The 15,616-nt window shown below is 35.0% G+C and overlaps 1 protein-coding gene and 1 non-coding gene across 5 annotated transcripts; both read right to left on the bottom strand.

Annotated features, from left to right (window-relative positions):
• Positions 1 to 2,263: 2,263 nt before the first annotated feature.
• On the bottom strand, positions 2,264 to 2,344 carry TRNAL-AAG (transfer RNA leucine (anticodon AAG)). Its single transcript has one exon. It is a non-coding gene; the product is annotated as a tRNA-Leu (tRNA).
• Positions 2,345 to 5,231: 2,887 nt separating this feature from the next.
• On the bottom strand, positions 5,232 to 13,995 carry LOC104111239 (SPX domain-containing membrane protein At4g22990-like). Of its 4 annotated transcripts, none has more exons than XM_009620894.4 (12): positions 13,601 to 13,995; positions 12,585 to 12,697; positions 12,369 to 12,427; positions 11,722 to 11,842; positions 10,787 to 11,098; positions 10,471 to 10,575; positions 9,876 to 10,330; positions 8,808 to 9,109; positions 8,089 to 8,255; positions 6,535 to 6,725; positions 6,077 to 6,210; positions 5,232 to 5,583 (listed from the first exon to the last, which is right to left on the bottom strand). In XM_009620894.4, the coding sequence occupies exons 3-12, from the start codon at positions 12,419 to 12,421 to the stop codon at positions 5,345 to 5,347; spliced, it is 2,079 nt and encodes a 692-aa protein (XP_009619189.1). In that variant the 5' UTR covers positions 12,422 to 12,427; positions 12,585 to 12,697; positions 13,601 to 13,995; the 3' UTR covers positions 5,232 to 5,344. The 4 variants fall into 4 exon arrangements, with proteins under 4 accessions (XP_009619189.1, XP_070047631.1, XP_009619191.1 ...); XM_070191530.1 differs by having other exon boundaries at positions 12,585 to 12,622; positions 13,601 to 13,937; XM_009620896.4 differs by lacking the exon at positions 12,585 to 12,697 and having other exon boundaries at positions 13,601 to 13,937.
• Between the last annotated feature and the right edge of the window lie 1,621 nt (positions 13,996 to 15,616).

The raw sequence follows: 15,616 nt of genomic DNA, 5'->3' as shown, positions 1-15,616 counted from the left end.
GGAAATCGAATATAATTATCTGAACGCGCATTAATCACATCAATTGTGATGCTTCAACCTCTTTTAAAATATTTACTACTTCAGGTGTAAATCGAGGCGTGCATATAATATAGAGAATATTTCTCTAGCTTATCTTTAATTGTAACCATAGAAAGCCTAAATTATCACTTCTGGTGGTCATAGGCATATACCACTTCTGGTGGTTAACAAAATTTAGTTACAATGAGATATACGAAACATAACCACTTCTGGTGGTTGTATATTTCTTGCAAACTCTGCTGGAGTTTAAGTGGATCTAACAATGTTATCCACTTTGTAATCCTTTATTAAGATAATTAGGATGAAAACAAATACCAAAACAGGTACTATATACGTAACATATGACCAAGCAAGCGATGATAATGATATTAAAATATAAGCAAAAAGCTCAAATTAAATTACGCAAATTTGACCACACCAGATGTAAGTGATATCTATATCATTACTGCCAAGAAGAAAAACTCACCACCTCAAGGATATAATCTGCCTTATGATGCTCGTTATGAACAAGATCTAACCACAGACATAAGAGTGTCGCCTTACATCGGAGACGGACACGAAATATAAATTAAATTCAAAGTAAGTGCTCAAAATGGCAGAGTCTCGTGCTGATAACGTGTTATAAAATAAAGACTGTAAAGTAAAGAAACCGAAGACAAGTATAGAGAAAGATTGATATTTTTATTCAACTTCAAACTGTTGTACATAATGAACTGAAAACTTCTCTATTTATAGAAGAAAGGAAGCAGCTGCGAGGCTTTTCAGGAAGCAGCTGCAAGGCTTTTCTTTAGCTACTTGTAAGCTGTCTGCATGAGCTGCTTGCAACCTGCCTGTTTAATAAGAAGCTGCTACAAATCATTTCATTGAGCTGCTTGCAACCTGCCTGCATTAGTTGCTTGTAGATAAACTTCAACAGAGTACTAAATGGATAATCTTCTTCAGGAAAATTATCTATAGCGGGGTAATAAATGTACATCCACAATAATTATTTTCATAACAGCTCTCAATTTTTTGATAATTGTTTATTACTTAAGGGAATAATTGGTTCCCATTTCCCATTGTCAAGTCGCCTTAAATCTCGAGTGAGCGAGTAGTAGTCTAACATCATATAATATTAGAATGGAATGAGGCCATGAATCATAGAAAATTTGGTTCCAATGCACAAAATATTCAGTGTTCACGTAGGGTCCGAGGAAAGGTCGGACTCAAGGGGGTATTAAGTAGGCAGCTTAATCTGATGCAAGCTTTCAGTGGCTAATTCCACAGCCCGAACATGTGACCAATATGTCACACGGAAAGAACCTCACCGTTGCTCTTAGGTTCCCCTTCAACTTTTACCACCAATAATCAAGAAAATGTTTGTTTAGGTGGAAGTTAAGTTCAACTATTACCACTAGAAAGAAAAAAAGGCAGTCCGGTGAACAAAGTATCTTGCGTTCCTGCCGGGTCCGATTGCAAGCATCAATGGCTGATTTTATGTCTCGAACCCGTGACCTATAAATCACACTGAAAGAACTTAACCGTTGTTTCAAGGCTCCCCTTCAACTTTTACCACTAGTAATCAAGAAAATGTTTGTACATACTTCATTGAGAAAATCAATAACATATAATATTTCTACTATGGAATTACTTGTATTTTTTCTTCGGTGCATAAAGCATCTTGCGTTCCTGCCGGGTCTGATTGCAAAGATCAATGACTGATTCCATGGCTCGAACCCGTGACCTATAAATCACACTGAAAGAACTTAACCGTTGCTTCTAGGCTCCCCTTCAACTTTTACCACTAGTAATTAAGAAAATGTTTAACTTTTACCACTAGTAATCAAGAAAATGTTTGTACATACTTCATTGAGAAAATCAATAACATATAATATTTCTACTATGGAATTACTTGTATTTTTTTCTCGGTGCACAAAGCATCTTGCGTTCCTGCCGGGTACGATTGCAAACATCAATGGCTGATTTCATAACTCGAACTTGTGACCTATAAATCTTAAAGAACTTAACCGTTGCTTCTATAAATCTGAAAGAACTTAACCGTTGCTTCTAGGCTCCCTACATACTTCATTTAGAAAATCCATAACATATAATATTTCTACTATGGAATTACTTGTATTTTTTCTTCCCGTTCTTTGGATGCTCTTGTTTTTTTATGGATCATAATAATTAATTAACTATCTCAGAATTCAAAGGAGAACTATATTTAAAATAAAAAAAAGTTTCATGTTGAGAGTGGGATTTGAACCCACGCCCTTTCGGACCAGAACCTTAATCTGGCGCCTTAGACCAACTCGGCCATCTCAACACTTGTTATAATTTTCACATTCTAATATTCTTGAATTCTTAAAGCATCGAATTGGATAAAGAATTTTCAGGTTGGAGACAATGTGAAAATAGACGTATTCACTGTATTCGACTTCGAATTATATATTTATAACGCGGGTTGAACAGGAGAAAAATTGCTCTAAGTCGGAACATACAAATCACAAAGTAATGGATGCAACAACTTTACAAAGTCTATTGTCTTATTGGTCTGTCCACGTTTGAGAATATCGATATGAGAAATGAGTATATAGAGCTACACTTAAGAGTGAAACTTTAATTAGAAGTTCAATTGACGATAACACACATAAAACGAAACCAAGAACATACCATATCAGTACGAAGAGTGATTGTTACGGGCCCAAATCCTTACATTGGGTATCGGCATCTGCTCGCCCGTGCGGCGCCTGCAGTTTCCCTCGCTGCAGGCCAGCATGTTTCCTTTCCCAGGATTCCAAGCACGATCATGTGCCTGTTGGTGGGACTTGCCCGTAGGCTCGCCCCAACTTGTGCCGCCCATAAGATGTCTAGGCCCTAGACATGTCGTGGCGCTTCATCTTAGGATCACAATCCATGCGCGCCCTAGGGGATTGGCTTAGAACATGCCTTGTCCTTAGCCCAAGACTGAGCATCGCTCCCTCGTGCACAGCCCAATCCTCAAGCTTGACACTCGCCTACTGCATCCACGACTAGCTCGTGCCTCGCCCGAGTAAGGCAACCTTTAGCCCTTGGCCATTGTCATGCGCGTCTTTCGTGCTATGCCCATACATTGCCCTTGTGACACGCTTCCATCCCGAATAGTGCAGTGTCTCCCACACCTACACCTTTAGGCCAACGGACCCTTGCTTGCATGGTTGAACCCAAGTCATGCTCACAAGTCGACACATGATGCCCCTATGACAAGTGCGTCAAGTATCCAATCGGCACGAAGGTCTCCTTCCAAAATTCGGCTTCGGCAGCCCGCGGGGTTGGCCGTCCCACACATCGAGCCTCCAGCACCACTTTGATGCCCAACGCTAGCCCGAAGGCGTTGCGCCGTCCATAGAGTTCCCAAACTCGTATGGATACATTTGACACTCCTTTGCATCATCTACGCAGGCCCTTGAGGTTGCCCCCAAGGTAGCTCGTTCGATACGGTTTGGTGGCAGCACGTATGAGGGAGGCAGGTCGGAGCTTTCATCACCTATATCCCCCTTATATATTCTTAAAATTAAAAAGCCCAACTTGCCCGAGTAGACAGTTCTACGTCAGACAATCAGAAGAGCCTTTTCTCACCAATTCTTGGCCGAAATCACAACTCCAAAATGCGAGTTGTGACAATGATCCTCTATTGTTGTAGGCTTCACATTGACCTGACCAGCGTAAAACAAACTTATATATATACACATTCGGTGCACAAAACTTAAACTCGTTTAATTTGGAAAAAAGAAAAGAGGATAACAAAAAGATGGAGTTGGGTAAAAAAAACTCTATATGAACCATCTTAGATATGGTTACTCAAATTTTATCTTTTCTTCATAATATATGCTACCTTCCAAATACGTTCAAGTCCAAAGCAGTGATTTTGTAGCTTTAAAAAATATCAAATAATTATTGGAAAGTGTAAGAAATTACAAAATGTCATTACTCTTATCAAGAAAACTTCTGGAAAAAAGAAAAACCTATTTCCCAAAAATATAAGTCGCCAGTTGTTTCAGCGACTACTGGAATTTCAATTTTTTTTTAAGAAGAATTCTTCTCTATGTATTTCTTCCTTTATCTTCTCTTCGCCTTCTTTATTTTGCTTATTGGTTTATTTTAACAAATCCTAAAGTTTTCAAGTGTTTTTGTTAGAGTTTTCTTGGTCAAACTTAAAGTGCTTATTATAAGCTAAAAATTCATAAGTTGGGGGTGACCAACACCCTATTAAGTCATAATTTCTCCAATTTTCATTATTGCTTAAATATTTTCCATGGTTGTATTAATTAATTTTAACTTATGGATCATTCTCTAGGTTTGATTCATCTAAGAGCACGATTTTTCAATATCTCTTTTTTGCTTCTCAAATTGGAATTATAAGGTAAAGAAATGAAGTTAGAAACTTTGAATAGTGAATTTAGTACAACGAAAAATGAAAAAAAAATTAAAGATGCATAACCATGTATATATTACTAGGGTTCGAGATTTTGAGTTAGCTTTCTGATGTACGGTTCAAATTTATCTAGTATAGGCATAAAATAAGTTATATAGTGCTCAATATCAACGCAAAAGTCGTCCCTTTGTAACTAAACATGACACAATCAATGTACAAAACATAAACTCGGTGAAATAACCTTTTCAATTACAGTATTGGATACGATTTTTCAAAAATAACCAGATTTACAAGTAGTCATTGAAAAATAGTCATAGTTTCAAAAGTAATTGAAATTTAGCCACTTATCATGTAAAAATAAATTTAAACGAAAACACTGTTCAAAATCCGAAAAATATTCCAGTATAATATACTGGACATCCAACAATAATATACTGGAGTTCCAATATAATATGCTGGAAATTCATACACAAGTACTTCAATCTCCAGTATATTATGTTGGAAGTTCATACACAGGTGCGTCAATCTCCAGTATATTATGCTGGAACTTTCCGTGATGCAGCAAAATAGTGACTATTTTTCAATGACTTTGCAAACGCTGGTTATTTTTCAATTACCAGTCCGAAAAATGGCTAGCCCGTGCTATTTTCACGTTTTAAATTGATGTGTTGTTGGATATTAAATTGTGAAATATTATTCCAATATTCACACAACAAGCTAATACTAGACATAAACTCGGTGCAATTGCACCTTGTATGATTTTAACTTCATACTTTATATCAAACCAAACACTAGAAAATGATCCATAAAATAATTTCAAAAGGTAAAACATTTTCAAAGTAACGGAGAGGTACAAGAATTGAGCAACAATGATTGCTGGTTCCTGAGAATAACATAACTACATAGACAAAATCAGTAGAGAGAATTGTAGGTCCAAAAGGTGGCGAGAATGGAGACTATGCATATTAAAAGTGAAGGAAGAAGAGTAACATTTAAGAGCATACTCTCCCCTAAGTACCCGGCAAGAGTTATAGTTGCATCTGCAATCACCCGAGCAATGGTTCCGGCTTCTGTAGACAAGAGGCCACCGTTGTAGGTTCCGCGAGAAAGTCTAGATGACATGACTCGCGAGAGGAGTGACAAATTTACACCTGGAGCAAGCGAAAAAACCGATTTATAATGTAGGTGTAAACTGAAAAAAATCCCCATTTTCATCAAGAAGATCGCCACCTTTCAAGTTTTGTTATATGCCAAAGAAGTGCTATATAACTATGAACACCACATATACATATGTTGGTTAGAAGCAGATATAGGATTTAAATTTAATGGGTTCAATATTGCACTGAACTCATTAAAGGGTAGCCCGGTGCATTCAGCTCTCGCTATGCGGTGGGTTCCGGGGAAGGGCCGGACAACAAGGGTATTGCATTGAACTCATTATACTGTTAACACTATGACTTCAGATCTAATATTTGTTGAGATTTTAATAAGTTTTTACATACATATCTGTATTCCATATCGAAAGTTCTAGGTTTAGATGAAAGCATAGTCAAAAGGCTACATCCGCCTTTGTTAAGGAAAGATTGATTTATCTAAATGTGCTACAGTTAGCTTTCTTAAGGAAGAAAACATAAGGGATCATACCTTCTAAAACTTCAGCAGATACAAACAATAAGAGCCCTGAGCAGACATATTGTGGCACAGAATACTGGATAACAACTTGAAAGCTCATGAGTATACCAAGACAAACCATAATTTCAGATGCCAACAAAATTTGCCTGCAAACAAAAGAAACTCAATATTCAAATTTTGATGGTAAAGATTCATCGTCCTGACTTACTGTTGAATAAAAATTGTCCAATTTCTATCTAATTAAATGCATTTATTTTCACCTTGATCGCAATATTAATAGCTAGGTATCACAAGATGAGACTTGAACTTTGTTATATTTTTATGCAGACATAGCTGCCAAAACATTTTAGGCGAAGCCATGAAAAATATAGATTACATGCATGAGCATTCCGGCGAGAAACTTAAGGAACCAGTGAACAAGTGTTCAGAAAGTAAACATCCATATTATATTCTTATGCAAAAGAAATTACCTGTCCTCAAACATGTTACTTATATAGCTCCCAACAACAAGATTTACTGGAAGAACGGTGAGACCAAGACACGCAAGAAAAACTGCCACAGTGCTTGTTGACCAGCGAAAGTAATATGTCGTGACAACGCTAGATTCGGAGAGTAAAATTTCCATGGCATATTTCAGCATAAAGTAGATTAACAATTGAACCTGGATACATCAAAGAGTCGCATCAGTGGTTATTAAATGGTATGCCTTTCTAACAGACAACCAAATCATAGACTTCATGTGATGTCAATTGTTGCAGGTGGCAAAAAAATGTTCCATCCTTTCTTTTTCTTCCCTTTTCTATATTACATTCGTTCTTTTGTGCGTCACTAGTGAAGTTCTTCATTTTGTATCCCACTCCTACAGCATCCAAGAAAGCACTATCTAGTTTGCTTGTTAACTTGTGTCCTAAACATCCGAACCAACCTAAAAAAGGTGCCCGAAAAAGAAAAAATCTATGTAGAAGTATGTGGTCTGCTAATTCGTGTGATAAATCGGGAAAACAGAATTTGGTTTATGTGTCTTGATAGGTAAGAGGACAATATACAATATCAGATACAAGCTTCACATATAACTATTTCAAAGTAGTAAAAGATGAAATGTTCTAATTTAATACGTAGCCTGTACGACCACCATCAAACAAAGAGGTTTTCCTTCAGGGATCTGATTATAATCAGTAATTGTATGGAATTGTCAGACACTATAACCTTGATAATTAAAAGCTAGAGTTCTGCTTCCCAATCCATTTTCATTCTGTGACATCATGATCTATTTTGCTAACATCTAAATACAAACAATTGCAAACAAGCAACATCAGGGAAGCAAGTGCTAGATACCAGTTGTTGAACAGTTTAACTCCAAGAGTCAAATTCTCCGTAAACAATATGTAAGTAAATGGATCGCAGCCTTACCTCTACCCGAAAAGCTAGCTCATGAGGTGAGTATTCTGACCATATAAAGAGACCAAATATTCCACATCCCAATGATGTGGGGCAACTCAACACTCCCGCATGGCCAAGGCTGCCAACTACAGCGTCTGACAACATAATATGGGTGCCCAACATCTAGTAGATCAATTATTGGAATGGGCCTGGCACGATACCATGTAAATAAATGGACCAAGGCCCTAACTCAACCCCAAAAAGTTAGCTCAAGAGTTGAGGATTGGCTACCCCAACCACCACCACCACGCCTAAGATTGCCAAGACCAAATATTCCACATCTCATCTATGTGGGAAAACTCAACACCCTCCCACACGCCTAAGCCTGCCAATTGGAGCATGAACACCATTACATGGGGCCCCAGTATTGTGACACACGATAACAAGGGTACCATGTAAAGAAATGAACCTAGGGTCTACTCCAAAAACTAGCTCATGAGGTGAGGATTGCCCAAGATGCCAAGACCGACCAAATATTCCACATAATAAAGCAAGTAATTTCACTAGATCACTCCGTCAAACAAAAAGAATATTACTTATTGGATTACAAAAAAAGAGAACAACGGGCTCAAAGTTGAACATACCTTCACAGAAGGAGTGAGTAATCTGTATGCTGCTGCTATCGAATTAACAGGTTGATGAGACTCCTCGGGAACTTCTTCACTCTCGTCACCATCTTCTTCATCCTCATCTTGTTGATTCTCTGGTGATTTTAATAGCAATGGTTCCACAACACCCTTTTCAAGGGCATCTGGTTCGAGCAACCAAAAGATTAATTATTAGATCATATTTAGTAAGTATGGACCTTATTACACCGCCTCTGCACATTAATGCCTACTTCAGCAATAGAAATTTAATATTATTTATAATGTATCCCTACCTATATAAGCACGTAACGAGAACACTGATCATGAGAACATTTTCTACTTCACAAACCAACACTTTCATTTTCGAACATTTAAAAAAAAACAATGTAAGTAGCGCACTAAAGTTCCCTTACTCAACATTTGGGTAAATAGCATACTCTACTCTTATCTTAAATAATGCTTCAATCCAGTCTACAAGGTTCAAATATGAGTTGGAAAATGTATATTTGTGAGCGACTAGATATGGGCTCATAACTAAAACTGGTTCATAAACAAAATTACAAAAAGTTTCTTCTAGTCATATTCAACATTATTCTGCATTCTCCATTCTCTTCAGATTACAGAGACTAAGGTAAAAGGAGAGCGCCAACGGCAGTAATATATGCAACTTTGGGATAGTGACAGCTCTAATAACTAAAACGAGAAGTAGAACTTACCAGCATTAGATTCTTGAGGAACATTGTTTACTTCAGTCTGGCGAGCAGGTTCTTTAAATGAGATCCACAGCCACACCAAATAAATTAACCATGCAAAAGCCATAAGCCAACCAGGCAAAGTATCTTGATTGAAGGTCAACTTGTAAATCTTAAAATTTGTCTGAAGTAAACCAGCAAGTGCAGGGCCACATGCCATTCCAAGTGCGCTAGCACTGACAAAACCAGCTGAAGCCTGCATCCGAAGTCTAAGTGGCACACAGTCACTGATGTAGCGACGGTTCACTGCTCTGGCGGAACCAAATCTGCAATTCCGAAAAATGGCAAGCCACTATCTTGTCAACTTCTAGTCTTATAATTATGTGCAAACTCAATCAACCAAATACTCCTCAATCCCAAATCTAGTCGAGGTTAACTATATGTATCCTCAATATTAATTCTGCTTTATTCAGACTCATTGCATTCTTACATAAATAACCTGTTTTTAAGGGCAATGGGAATGCATTATTCAAAATTAGAGATTCTTTAGGTATCATATTTGTCTTTACATTGACATATAGGTCTTTATCTTCCCGAAAACACCGAACCTAATATAAGTTTAACAACCACAAGTAGAGAATAATTCCAATTAGTCAGTATCACCTTATAGATTCTTTACTTCTATTGTATTATGTTCTTAGCTAAATTTGTATTTGATTCTGAGAGATTGTCAGCTATTTTATTCAATTTCTGCTCACGTAATTTTAGGTCAATCTTATCACGTAATTTAACTAACTAGCTAACAGTTAAGGAAATCCATTGGCGACAATGCACTTAAGGGTTAACAGACAAATACATAAAAGTTAACTAAACAACTTTGCTTTCTACAAGATTGACAATGTATCACCAAGTTTAACTAACAAACATGCAAAATTAAGGACGTAAAACGAAGACACAAAACGCACTATAAACTGTCCTCCAACCATCACCACTCCCGTCCCAAGTACAAAAAAGAAATATCTAAAATATTCAATGAAAGAAAACGTATTTATAGATGCACTTAGCTGGAGAGGAGGGAGGAGAGATATTTACCCGCAACATAAACGACCGATAAGCAGAACCGGTATTGATTTGAGATCATATGCCAACGCATACATGGTATTCCCAATAAAAAGAATTATACTGCTAAATACCAGAGGTCTGAAATAAGACCTGTTTGACCAAGCACTGAAATACACAGACGAAAAAATCTGCGCGACAGCCATGGCTCCTATCACAATCCCACATACTGTTGCAGCAGCACCTAGGCTCATAGAATAATCATCTGCCGTTGGTACAATAATATATGTATTAACCATGTAAAGGAAAGTATTTGCCAAGTTCAACAGCAGCGACATAAAATGGTATTTCTGATCATCAACTTCTTCCTCAACAGGAGAGGGTAACTCTTCTTGCAAGATAAGTGCATGTTGAGCCAAAAAGTTAAGGAAGTTTGTTGAATGACTTAATCTATCAACAGCCGCTTGCATTGAGTCAACCACAGGGTCCTGCAAAAAAGCTCTGTACCAGATAAGAAAAATAGTCGAGCATGTCTGGAATTTAAATCTAGAGCTTAACAGCACAAGACTACAATTTTTATAAAACCTGAACAAATATCCAAAGCTGGTTAATAGAATTAAACTAAAACCTGAAGTGGAAGAGCTGGCTGGTCATAAATTGACAAGTAGCTTCCTTGACGGTCTTGAAGATCAGCGAGATTACGAGATATCGCTCCAACAACTGCCCCTAATCCCTGCAATCATCATTCAGTGATGGCTTGCTTTAGAGATACTAGTGCAAACAAAACTGAATCTCATGTTTAGTCAAGAAACGAATTCGCGGTAATGACTAAAAAGGCAAATCTCAGAATAAAAAACCAAGTTGTAGTGGCAGTTGTTGTAGCAGCAGTTTATTATAGTAAAGAAGAAGAAGAGTAGACTAGCACTTTGATATTAGCATAATACCACATGCTTGAAAACTTGCTGAAGTTGGGAATATGGATGATTAGCCCGGGTTTTAACATAGTAATCGGTGAACTTATAGCCAAAGCGTTTGTCAAATTTTTTAAGTATCTTCCGTAATCCAATAGCATTTATTTCGACGAAATAGAGAAGCTTTAGAAGATCACGCCCCACAGCTTGATAAGCTTCTCGTAGCTCATTTATTTTGGATATATCAGGCTGTTCTTGAAGAGAATCTTTCGTTTCATTAAGTTCAGATATCCTGCTTGCAAGAACTCCTTGTTGTTCCAATAAAAAGAGAACTATTGTTTCAATCTGCAAAAAAGTTAATAAGAAAAATATCATATCTCCATGATGTGCCTGAACCATTTTTCGCTATAAGAAGTATTCCTTTGATCTAATTATGCATAAATAGTACAAGCAAATAAAGATAGACTAATTTCTAAGGAATACTACTGACCTCTCCAAACCTGTTAGAACATAAACAGAGTAAGAAACAAATGATGCAACAGCCATAGCAAGAAACAAATATGGCAAATAAGACAGTGATTGAAACAAGAACCTGCTATCCCCTAAAAGTTTGATCTAGAAAACAAAATTATTTCTGTAAAATGAGGGTTCGACAACTGATTATTTTGGGAGACTGAATACTGATGTTGCTTCAGTCACTCAATCGTACTCAAAACTAATGTTAAGCATATACACATAGTCTTTTTCCTTATTCAAGAAAAGACCAAGAATTATTTTGCGGAAGAATAAGTTAGTCAATGGAAGAGCCTCCAAAATCACTCTTAATATTACAACATCCTAGAAACCTCTCGCAATAAACATTGACAAACTCCAAAGTTGATAAATTGGCACAGGAGAACAAAAACTCTAATACGATTGAGTTGATATGCACATCTAAGGATACAAGTGCATCAGTCCCATCTCCTCACCTGGTTGTCCAACATTCTGGAGAAATCCTTGAGAACATATCGCCGATCCAATGTTACGGCTTGGCTTTGGTTAGCATACTGCTTAACCTTCTTCTTCATTAATTTGTAATTGATATAGTATCTGCAACAAAATTGATCTTTACCATTCAACATAATAATGCAGATTCAATATAAATGTACTTCTCTTGATTCCTTTTCTTTAGGCGGTAATGTCTAATTTCTCCTCTTTGACTAATCACTACTGCATTAAAGTATCCAGGTAAATTTTCTCTCTTTTACTAGAAGAATATAAGAGAACACATTTCTTTAATCCTCTAAAAGCAAACCTTGTTTTTCTGCATTGCAACTATTGTTACTTCATTTTTTAAATAAAATACATTATCAATTAGGATTATAAGAAGGTTTGTGGTCAACAGGTATTCAACATATATATTGAGTTCACAACATGACATTTTCTAGAACTGTATTTGTGCTAAAATGAAACATAGCAAGTTCGAAAATTCATCTAGAAATTCAGCATAAGAGCATCACTAGGATCAAATCCTGCATAATTTTTCATAAAATTACTGCTATCTCTAGCTTCCGCCAACTTGAAACAAAAGAAAGGATACAAGAAACTAGCTCTATATAAAGGACATTGGACATACCCTTTCCATTCTTGGATTTGTCTATCCTTCAACTTTTTCCCAAAAGCAACCATTTTTATCTGCATTTACTCAAAAACAAATAAGGGGAATGGGATAAATTGCAAAGCCACATTTCAAGTGATGAGAAATTGATTTACATAGAGTATGCAGCTAGTGTTTTTGGGTGTTGGACATTGAATAAGAAATTATACGAATCCAAAGCACTGCTAGACTTACTGAAATAACCGAGCGTTAAGACCGCTGTCAAGTCCTTGCTAAGGTTTAGGGGAACAAAATGCATCAGCAAAATTATTGTTGAACACCATTTAAGTTTGACATATCATGGCAACCTTAAACAACTTAAATGTCATATCAAAATTCAGAGGGAAAGAATAATTCAAGATTTAAGTCAAGCATTGGAAATTCGACCAGAGATAATGCGAACACATCCTCTAATTTTATTCTAATATGCTATGATTTGCATCTTTTTTCTTTGTAGTTAGATATTACACACTTTTTCTCTACAATCTTCAATTTCAAGCTAAAGAAAACATGTTTATTTTTCAGTTGAGAAAAAAGGAAAAATAGTGCTATTTATACAGAACCAGAGACCAGCTGTATTCAAACCAATTTAATCAAAACTTGAGTTTTAAAAGGTGTTTTTTCCACATGCTTATATCAAAGCTCAGTCATTCACATGCAATTCAAGTAGATTACACCAGTAACACTACAATTTCCAAATTAAAAATTAAAACTTGATTAGAAAAAAAAACTTCAAATTCCATACAAAAGGTGATCTAAAATTTCACAAAAAATACAGAATTCAAAAAAAGGGGAAATTAAATAGCAATAGCTGTACTTCATTTGAGTTGACAGAATTTCAGATCAATCTAATACACACACTGATACACACACACACACACACACACACACATATCCCATATAAAAAATCAAAAACTTTATAAGCAAAAATTCAGCATTCATATAAAAAGCTCAAAAGTTTCACAACACACACAAAATAACCAAACAGCACAATTTTTTTTAAAAAAAGAAGCCAAATTAATGAGCAATAGCAGTACATGACTGGGGCGAACATATACACACACATACACACACGCATATGTGTGTATTCTCTGTGTGTGTATGCATATATGTACATATATATATATATGTGTGTGTGTGTGTGTGTGTGTGTGTGTGCAGATATTCACGTGAAGAGTTCCAAAAAGTTTTCTGATAATGGAAAGCATTACCTTGATCTATACGTGTCCGCAATTTGCAGAAGATTTTTTTAGATGAGCATCAACAAACACAAAGCTCTACTTTTTTTAATTTTTGTAATTTTATACAGAAACAGAGATTCAGAAAATCCAATGGAATCTTAAAAGGATAGCAACAGTTCGAGCTGGCTATTTTTGAAAAAACGAAAAATTCCTGATACGATTGATTTCTGAAATCAAATTTGGAATTATTCGCTCAAAAATGTTAATTCTGTAACCTCGATATTTTCTATATTTCTTCTTCTTCTTTCATAGCTAACGAAGAAATCCGCAAATTCTCCTAATTTTTTGATGAGAAGATTTATAATTATGGTTAGGGAAGTTCAGTCTCTTACGGACCATTTTGGTTTTGCATAATAATAATTCTCCAGTTTTAAGCAGCACGTGTTCTCTATCTTTATTATTAGGATTATTCTTTTTTAATTTAAATTTTTTGATAACATAGTACATACAGTACTTTGGGGGCGTCGATAAATATTTAAAAACCGACTAAAGCGACCGAATCGTATCATATCGAACCGATTTTTTGATTTCTTCTAATAAAATTATAGATTTTTATATAAATATATAATTGTACCAATAATTAGGATATATTTTTTATTTTACAAAAATAAACCGAAAAATTACTAATCCGTACCGAATAAATTTACATGTAAAAAATATATCTATATATTAAGTTTAAAAATAATAAAATATTAAATTTTTCCTTGGGCGTTGGAATTATGAAAATAGTTGCAAGCCACAAGTAATTAAACTCAAAATCCTAATTCTCAAACCTATTATGCTACTCCTATTGAAACTAAATTATTTTCATCATATTCGCTAGTTAGATATAAGTTATTCTAGCGATTATGAGTAGCAAATTTCAATATGTTGAATATGTTTCCTTTTATATGATTTAGATTTATCATTTTGAATATTAATCTTCTATAAACTTTATTAATTATTCTTTAGTCCTAACTTGGTTAATATCTTTTTACCCATGTGATTTATATATATTTTTATATTTGCTTAATTTCTTTTACGATGTTGTAGAATAGTTGATGGATCTATACTCTGGTCATTTTTCATGTTTTCTTAATTTATCACTTTTTAAACAGTAAAAATATTTAGAGAGTTTTGTTAAGTCCTATAAAAGTACGTGTTTTATTGCATTCTATTTTTAATAGTGATTTTTATATGACATTTAAAAAAAATACCGAAAATTAACCGAACCGTACCGATACCGAAGAGAAACCGGCATGATTAGGACGGTTTCGAAAAATCTAATTTTGGTTATACATAATAGAATAACCGGAAAAATTGGTATGGTACGCAATTTATAAAATAACCGGCCGAACCGAACCATTGACACCCCTATATAGTAGTATAGATTAATTTGATCAGACTTTATTATTTTAATTATACAAAATTAAGTTACAGGATCGTATTAATTATTTTCTTACTGATTCAGCTAAGTGGCTGGCCTTTTGGTTCTTTTTGTAGCCGCCACCAACAAAATAGAAAATTTTGGAATTAATTCTTATCTTAGCTAACCTAATTATTAGCATTTATTATTTTGCTATTTAAAATTAATTTTACATTTACTCTTGAAGGAGTAAATAATAATATTTTAAATTATAGTATTGATAAAATTTATTGAGTATTTATTTTTTGGGAGATAAAATGTGCAGTTTGCTAATATTTTTAAAGAAATTATGATTTTTAATCGTTTGAAAGTTAAGACGTTATAATTGGTTTATATGCTAGATATTTTATTTCTATGAGTTTCTTTTAATTTTTTAAATTTTTTTTGAACTTTTAATATATATTTTATATTTTTTGGTTATTATTTATATTATTAATTTATAAATGAAAATTTTTACAGATTTGTGGAGCTTACGCCCCATCTTAAATCTTACGCCTCGTCCCGTTCAAATAAAATATTCCGCCTGAGGCAAGAAATATTGACACATATGATTAAACATCATAGTTTAGAAATTAGGTAAC

The sequence above is a fragment of the Nicotiana tomentosiformis genome, chromosome 12 (genome assembly GCF_000390325.3).
Source record: "Nicotiana tomentosiformis chromosome 12, ASM39032v3, whole genome shotgun sequence".
Taxonomy (NCBI): Eukaryota; Viridiplantae; Streptophyta; class Magnoliopsida; order Solanales; family Solanaceae; genus Nicotiana; species Nicotiana tomentosiformis.
Note: the sequence above shows the minus strand (reverse complement) of the source record. Positions and strands in the feature narration are given on the sequence as shown.